The sequence below is a fragment of the Apus apus genome, chromosome 3, assembly GCF_020740795.1.
Source record: "Apus apus isolate bApuApu2 chromosome 3, bApuApu2.pri.cur, whole genome shotgun sequence".
Taxonomy (NCBI): domain Eukaryota; kingdom Metazoa; phylum Chordata; class Aves; order Apodiformes; family Apodidae; genus Apus; species Apus apus.
In genome coordinates, this window is record NC_067284.1 from 22767311 (window position 1) to 22776240 (window position 8930).

Sequence of the window (8930 nt, forward strand, 5' to 3'; positions counted from 1 at the left end):
TACATTATTTTTATTAACTTCAGTTTACTCTAAGAGCTAAAGGCAAAGCTGAAGCTTTCTAACAAAACAGCTCATAGCTGCAATGCAAAATTTTATAGAAATCATTAACACAGAAACTGCAATAGATGTTTTCCTTTAATCCACTCAGACAAATGAAGCAGTATGTAACAGCAGGAACTCTTCTGTAATATCCCTAACACATCTCAAAAACAGTACTTGTTTGTCAACATAAATTTGGCATTTTCAAGGTTTTTCATAAGTTCATAAAGAACTAGAACAAGTTTAAGCCAAAAGGGAAAAAGCTTTGAATCTAGGTTCCAATGAGAAAGCAGCAACTGTGGAATAAAAGCATTTACAGAATTTTGGACACAACTTATATTCTGCATTCTCCAGAGCATGTACTTAATGGTCCAAAACCAAACAGTGTATTAAATTAAAACAATATAATTTACAAGTATGTGCATGTATTAAGTCCATGTAACAATAAAATTGTTATTTAATTGTACTTCAGTAATTTTAAAATTGTATCAAAACAGTAGGCAATTTTTAAGTACTGCATCTAATACCAGCTTTTCTTCTCTTTTTTAAACTACATCATAATTTTGGTTACACATCTATAATTCAGTAACTCACACATTATGCACAAACAAGCAGAATCTAAATTATTTTTAACCCACAGTGATAATATCTTACATTCTTGTGCAATCCATAGAGGATTTTCATACTTGTATTATTAAATTTTAATTATGTCTTCAAAAACTATCTTAAGTATTTTCTGAATGCATGTTTGGTTTTTATTTTCACATCGCCTTCAAGATGGCACTACGCATCAAATGGTACAACATTTGTCCCCAGGTCACTGTGGTTTGCTTTGGTTACCACAGCAACAAGCCAACATCTTATTAAGTGCTAGAGCCAACTTTACAAATTAAGACATATGTTGGGCAAAACTATTTTCCAACTAAAGGTAGTAATCTAATGAGAATGGATTGCACACATGCTTCAGGTTAGAAACAAACACAGCCATTGCTTTGTTATCACTTAAACCTTTAAGGTGAATTATCATTGCTTACATATAACAGAAAGCAAGGTAATTCTGAGTTTCATTTGCCCTTACAGACAAATAAAACATACAAATGCCACATCTGAAGAACATACACTAGTTCTAACCCATCCAGAACCTTGACTGCAAAATACCCACCAGCTTTTGTAAACATTGTTACCTTACTCAGAGGTAAACTCAGAGGTTGTGTGTGGTTGTTTTTTAAAAGCGTAACTTCACTTTTTGTTTTTTAAATGGTACTAAAACTATTTTAATGATAATTTTTTACAAAGAAGAGACACGCAACATAACACAAATACAGAAAGTAACATACTTACAGCTTCAAATGATAAGTTGACATATTCCAGGAACTTTTGTCTTAAACTGTCAGTTAGTTCATTGAAGCGATATCGCAAGAGATCCATCTCTTGTTGAAGAAACCAACGCCTGAGATCCTCACTGCAAAGAAATAATAAAAAATTAATACTTTTTCCAATTATGCATTCTCTCTTTCCTTATAAACCAGATGTCGTATCAAGTGAACACAGCATTAAATGCAATCCTGACTTAGGCATGGGATCCACAAACTGAGGAGCTCAGAAGAGAAGGCAGATCTTATGCCCCTTCAGGAAGGGGCACTCAATCAGAAAAGAATTGTGAAGAGACAATACACAAAGAAACATGACTGCAGATGCTTTGGAAAAACAGAAGTAGTCAATCTCAACTCTAAAAATTGCTTTGTAGGAATCAAAGCTGTTAGTCTGTTTTAAATGGTACCCATAAATTCTTTCTTCAGATAAGAATAACCAACTGCAGACAACATTCTCCTTCAGTATTTAAAGAACAGCTTTTTTTCTTCCACATGGCAAAATATTTCTTTAATGTACAAATAACATCACAATCTGATGAGCAAATACCTCATGAAGCCTACTTCTTTAAATTCTTACTTTAGGGGTATCTCCAGCTGAAGGAACATGCATCTATCTCAGACACTGTTAACAATAGTGCTCTGTGCTTGGCAAGAGAGTGTGGAAGTAGGCAAAAGAAAAATACGTAACAATGAATGTGGGTGAAGAACACAAATAAAACATCAAACACTTGACAAAAGAGCAAAAGGGGTTTAGCAACTGCACGTGAGCAAGTAGGAGAATAAACAAGAACACAGGGATAGGAGCCAGTAGGCAACAGAAAAACAATACTGAAACAAGTCTCTGTGAAGTCTTAAGAACTCATATTCCTCTTTACATCTCAGCACTCAAGATTCCCAGACATCAGCACATTACTCAAAGCTATAGCAAGTAGGTACCAGAATAGTAGTAACAAAAGCCACCCTGTAGTACAAGCACAGAATGCAGATTAGGCTCTATTTCAGTGTTTCAGGGCATTATTTTAAACTGTTTCCTGAGAGCTACACTGTGGTCTGCTGCTATGACAATTAATAGAGCACAGAAATACTGCAGTCTTACATTACCTTCTTACAATACTTAAGTATCTTTTCCCAGAGAGGATCAGTGAATTACAACAGGGTTGTCTGTGTTTTTGTGGACAAAACCCCTGCTTGAAATAGGGTTTGAAGAAATAGATTTTGAAGTATAACCCTGTGGACAGTTTCAGTGCTTGAGATGTATTAATAATCCGTGCAACTTAAAATGAAATTAATGCCTTTATGACTGATCTTCTCCAGTTCTTCTGTGATCATCGTAAACATTAACAAAATGTTAGGATGTGACCATTTTACTCTTTTCCTCTATGCTGAATTTGGTTTTCTAAGCAAAAAGGAAAAAAAAAAAATTTAAAATCAAGGTTATTTAGTTACTGTGAAGGCCAGCCAGTCTCTTGCTCTTCCATTTCTTCAGGAGAGTAGAACACAGGCTGTAATCCCACCTACCCACTTAAGTTACCAAAACAAGGAAATGTTACTGTTATCTCTAATATGATACACACACAAACGTGGATTCTTCCTACAGTTGACAAATTAGCTGAGGAGCTAGCTTATGTTACTATATATACCCAGGATAAACTTTAAAACCAACTTTCCTAGGAACTTGACCACTAGGGCATTATTTATGTTCATTTTTTCCTTATGTCTTAAAATTTACATAATTTATAAAACCAAATCACATCTTATACTCATTACTTACATTTTTTCAAAATGTGCACTCTCATTCCAGACACATATTAGTAATAATACTTACTACACAAGCTGAACTGAAAAGCAATGTCAGTGTTTTAGAAAACTAACCAAGCTCCTGCTGAGGATGAGACAGTTACAGGTAGCTGAAGTGTAGACATTAGGAACATCTCCTGATTTTTTGCCACTTAACTATGTTGTGTGCAGAATGCTCAACAACTTAAATCAAATTAGTAGATTTTCAAATTGAAGAGTAATATGAAAGAACAGGCTCTTTCATACCAGGGAACAGCACTCAGGGAAAAAAAATCCTCTTCACCCTGAGGAGTGGCAGAAAGACTAGAGTATTTCTTACGAAGCATCAACATAAAAGTACTTTAGAAAGACATGAAAATGCTCCTAAATCTGGAACCTAATCATAGAATCATTCTATGATTCACAAAATCACATAATCACAGAAGGGTTTGGGTTGGAAGGCACCTTAAAGACCACCTAGTTTCAACCCCCATGTCATGGACAGGAACCCCTTTGACTAAACCACTTGACAGATAAAAGTGATGTTAAGAGGTCTGAAAGAAGGGTGTGAGTGAGACTGTTAACTAAAGATTGTACATACCATATCTTAGCAACATTTTTACATTATATGGGAATGAGCTTGGACAATCAAGAGAGAACGACATTACAAACCTAACTGACAAGAATGGTGGATCTGACCACTTCAGACCATGTAAAAACCAAAACAAAACAGTTCAATTTGTGAGGACTGATGAAAAGTAGGGAAAAAAAAGGAAAAAAAAAAGCTGATGCAAACTCATACCCCTGGGTGGCACTGTTGGCCAACTGGAGACTTAAAAATGTGCTGTTGCAGGAAAACAAGTCTGTAAACACAACTGCCTGGCAGGCTACAGGAAACCGTACTTGCAAGCTAGTTTGCAGTTATGTCTGTTTAAGTACACTTTTTCAAACACTCCTACCTTAGTAGCTTTCCTCAATTAATCTACTGATTTGTGCCTGGAGCCCCATCCAAGGCCCTTCCTGCCTAAGAAGTGTTTTTTCCCCCTCCACTACAAAACCAGGCCCTTTTCTGCTGATTCTGTGGTCCAAAATAGCTTGTACTCATTTCTGCACAGTGGTTCACCTTCAACAAGCTACCCACCTCTGCCCTGCCTATAGCTTAATTCTTAAGAGCCTTCCCTGAAATGCAGGGTTTGAAACATGTCTCCCATTCACCTCCTAAGCAAGCACTGTGGTTGAAGAAGCTTTCATACAAAAGACAATTACCTTCTTTTTAGAGAACGTCTCTTTTTTGTAGAGAAAAAGAAAGCATTCAAATTATTTGCATCTACCATTAATTCCAGGAAATTCCAGAGCCATTATAGAGATGTGGGTCAGCAGAAGAGGGGTGGGGGGCAGTGAGGGTGTGGAGATACCACAACAATGACAAAGGAAAATGTTTAGCCAAGTCCTTACCTGGTTATTTCTGACTGAAACCACCTTTCACTCAGCATGCTAGCCACCATCATTCACATATGTCCTCCTTCCTCAGCACCCTTAGTCAATTCCACACCTAAACCAAATATTTAGCCTTCAGGCTTTTACTACTTGGCTTGTATTGCCTTCTTTCCCACAGAAAAGGCACAGTCCCATCTAAATAATAAATAAATACTTAAAGTTTTACAAGAGTCAATAATGGAAACTAAACTGACTATTCAAAATGCCACTAGCTGCAGAATAAGAAACATTAAGTTTTCACAAGGTTTTTAGGCTACTTAGGCGTACTACTTTTCATGGGTTTTGGTAGAAACCTACAACATAGGTAAAGCAAGGTATTTTCTGGTCAAAATCAGCAGGACCAGTATGACTAAAGGAATTTCATAAAAACAGCAAAAAAAAGTAAGCACTAGATAGAAGCCAATATTACATCTGTCATTCATATTCGCAAATAATGTATGTAAAACAAAGAAGGGCAGAAGGAATTTCAGTTCTAATTCTGTTATTCAACTTGCTCCATTCTTTCAGGATTTTAAACTATACTGCAATGAAGGCTGCCACTGATCTTCACACCCACAACCTGTTCCTCACTGCACAGGCATCACAGACCTAGCTGGCTCATCAAACACATAAATCAGCAAACTGTCTTCAGCACAGCATTTGGAGGCTTTTGAGGCCTCTGCTACTTCCTGTTCTGATCAGATGGTCTGTAGCAGGCACCTACAATGTTGTTAGCTATCTTGGGTTTTTTTTCCAACACTTGGCCCAAAACTCTCAGCCGTCTCATGATCCATTCCAAGGAAAAGCTGCATCCATTCCAACTCCATATCTTGGCTTGGAGCACAATCCCTCCTACTCACCCTCCTGGTCTGTTTTGGCTTACAAATCTGTATCGACGTAGAGCAGCACTTCACTCATGTCAGCTATTACAGTATGTCTTCTACCACACTCACCTAATTTAAATAAACTATATTGCAACTTAAAGTGCAATTGATTTAATGATTTGTCATGGTGTAATCCCAGCTGGCAACTAAGCCCCACACAGCTGCTTGTTCACTCACTCTCAGTGGGATGGGGCAAGAGAATTGGAAGGGTAAGAGTAAGAAAACTCATGGGTTGAGATACAGACAGTTTAATAGGTGAAGCAAAAGCCATGTGCACAAGCAAAGCAAACCAAGGACTTCATTCACTGCTTCCCATCAGCTGGTGGGTGTTCAGCCATCTCCAGGACAGCAGGGCTCCATCACACGTAACAGTTACTTGGGAAGACAAACATCATCACTCTGAACATCCCCCTTCCTTCTTCTTCCCTCAGCTTTTTACACTGAGCATGATGCCATATGGTATGGGATACCCCTTTGGTCAGTTGGGGTCAGCTGTCCCAGCTGTGTCCCCTCCCAACTCCCTGTGCCCCCAGCCTACTTGCTGGTGGGGTGGTGCAAGAAGCAGAAAAGGCCTTGACTGTGTGTAAGTGCTGCTCAGGAAAAGCTGAAACAAACCTGTTTTATCAATACTTTTCAGCACAAATCCAAAACATAGCCCCATACCAGCTATTATGAAAAAAATTAACTGTATCCCAGCACACAATCCAAAACAGTAAATTTCATATTTGTCAGCTGAAATTACAAAAAAGGATTGCAAGGGCAAGGAGTCAGTTCACAGTGATGCATAACAAAGCTGCTAACAGATACAAAACAGTGACAACCTCTATAATTTCACCCAAAAACTACAGCTGAAGTAAAAGGAATTCACTTGACAAGGCCAACTTTGTGCTTGAAATTTCACACAACGCAAAAATTTCAGTGCAACCATTCAAAGCAATGAATTTGGAAGAAAAGCAGAATCAACAGAGGAAACTTCAAACACAGATGGTATTTTTAGTTTTCAGAAACAAGGCTCTCTCTTTTATAAAGCCTGTTTACATAAGTCAGGGCTTTAGTAAGTAATCAACGGTTCAAGCATATACAACAGTTAATTTAAATTAATTTATCTAATCACTCCAAATGCCTAACAAACACTTAATACTGGTGTGCTTTAACCTCAAAGAATATGTCAAAAGGAAGAAACTTAAATCAATGTTCCATGCGTAAAATTCAAAGTTCATATTTTTTCTTAATTATTAGAAAATCTGAATGTCAATTTTGACCCCGAGTATCCCTTTTCACCATGGCTAAAATCAGTATCCTAGCAAAAAAAAATCTCTGAGCCTACCTTTCTATTTAGTAAGTATGCCACTCTAAAATATCTATGTCTATAATAAAGCAATGTAGTCTCTGTATTTATTTAAGAGTACAGCATAATCCAAAAAGTACTTACGACTGACAGTAAGCAAGGCGCAGTATGAAATGAGAGATGTGGTCTTTTCTTCTTGCATCATAATCATCCTCAGCCAAAGCCTACAGAACATATTATTATTATTTCAGAGAAATAATCTCTCCCAGGTTAAAAATCCAAAATTAAATTATTATTGCTGTTCAACAGTGTATTTAATACTCATATTTAAGACAATAAATGCAAGACTATTAAGGGGTTATCCTAAAGAAAGAAATATATACTCTCAAAGAAAAACTACATCTCTGACAAAACCACAGAATATAAGTTTTAGGAGTAGTCTTTCATCACCTCTGTTTTGTTTTTTCTTAAACTTTTTACTTACTTTGTAGGGAAACTTAAGTTTCCGCAGCTCACTCTGCAGCTTAGTTTTGTATTGCTCACTACCTCTTGCATAGCTCACACCAAGGTTTTCAACTACTTTGAGCACTGCAAAAAAAAAAAAAAAAAGACCACATTATAGACAACATAGTGAAAAGAAATTTAACTGTATTGTTATTAATCTTGGGTAATGCACAAATGGGGTTAAGGCCAGGAACTGCTGTTAGTGGTAGGGGAACAAAGGAGTACGAAATACGGAGGATAAGGTGTGGCCCACACGTCCTGAACAGCTTGTCCAACTCTGGAATCCATACAGTCAACAAAGAAAGCGGGACAGCTAATTCTGACAGATCAGCCCTGGAACACCAGTTTCCCCTGTAAAGATGGAAACCTTGGATGCAGCGGTTTTCAGGAGCTGAGGGGAACCCTTGCTTCCAGCCACAACGATCTGAATCACTGCACTGAGGGACATGTCACAACACCTAGAAAGTGAAACATGCTCATAAAAATCACCAGTGTAAACCAAAATTATATTGTCCTGATCGCTATACACCAAACACTCGTGTGAAATCAGTCACAGGTCTCTGAAATACCTCAAGCAACACGTTTTCCTTAAGGGGGTCCGTTTCAGCATAAGCAAGCAGTCAGCTGAGATCGGTAAGTGACAAGCGAGCATCTAAGCCCGCCAAAAACATACACAGCCACGACAGGAGGCATCAGAAGTGCGGCGGGGCGGGAGGGGCTGTGCGGGCAAAGGGGCACGGTCGCACGACGCTACTCACGCCTCAGGCGGTCGACAGCAAAGCTCTCAAACTCCACCAGAGAGATGTTTTCCGTGGGGGGTTCCAGGTAGAACTGCAGGCTGTGAGGATACAGCTCCCGCCGGTCCCCCGCCAGTCGCGCCTGCTTCAGCCTGGCCCGGCTGCTGGAGAACTCCATGTCTCCCGCCGGTGGGCCTGGGAGAGACAAGGGCGCTGAGCCGCCAGGGAGGCAGGGCCGCGGGGGGCGGGCGGGCAGGTGGGTGCGAGGAAGGCCGCCCTGGCCCTGGGGCCTCACAGGGCCCGCCCGCCGCCGAGCCGAGCCGGGCCGAGCCGAGCCGAGCCGAGCCGGGCCGCCCCCCGCCCGGTGACCCGCCCCCCGTTCCCATGGCAACCGCCCCCGCCCGCCCGCCCGCCGCGGTAGCGCACGAGCCCCCACCTGCTGCCGCGCGCCGGCCGAGCGCTCCGGCTCGGCTTCCCGCGCGCCGCCAGCCCCGCCCACTTCCGCCCCGCCTCCGCCTCCGCCGCGCCGCACGCCCGGCCCCGCCCCCCGGGCCGCTCCTCCCCCCGCGCGCGCGCGGCGTTCCCGGGCACGGCGCCCGCAGCCAAGATGGCGGCGCCGGCTGCGCGGCCCGGGGGGCGTGAGGTGCCCTCGTCCCCAGGGAGCCGAGCTGAGCCCTGGGCCCTTCTGTCTGGAAGTAGCTTGCTGTAACTAACTTGCTGCCGGCTTGTCATTTCCATGACTGAAGGCGCTTAAATATCTTTGCCACCAAATTAAACAAACGTCCTTCCTCTTTTTTTTTCCCCCAAAGCCTTTTTCTTCACGGGAGGCCAATGGACGGCTGTGGGTGACTGG

The 8930-nt window shown here is 41.1% G+C and overlaps 1 protein-coding gene across 2 annotated transcripts in view; it reads right to left on the reverse strand.

The window, feature by feature from the left end:
* PRIM2 (DNA primase subunit 2) overlaps positions 1-8575 on the reverse strand; it is an 88892-nt gene extending 80317 nt beyond the window's left edge. For both annotated transcript variants that reach the window (XM_051615321.1, XM_051615320.1), the window contains exons 1-5: positions 8514-8575; positions 8099-8272; positions 7321-7424; positions 6981-7060; positions 1381-1501 (exon numbers count right to left, since the gene is read on the reverse strand). In XM_051615321.1, the coding sequence (XP_051471281.1) occupies positions 1381-1501; positions 6981-7060; positions 7321-7424; positions 8099-8255 (462 nt within the window). In that variant the 5' untranslated portion in view covers positions 8256-8272; positions 8514-8575. The remainder of the gene's footprint in view (positions 1-1380; positions 1502-6980; positions 7061-7320; positions 7425-8098; positions 8273-8513) is intronic.
* Between the last annotated feature and the right edge of the window lie 355 nt (positions 8576-8930).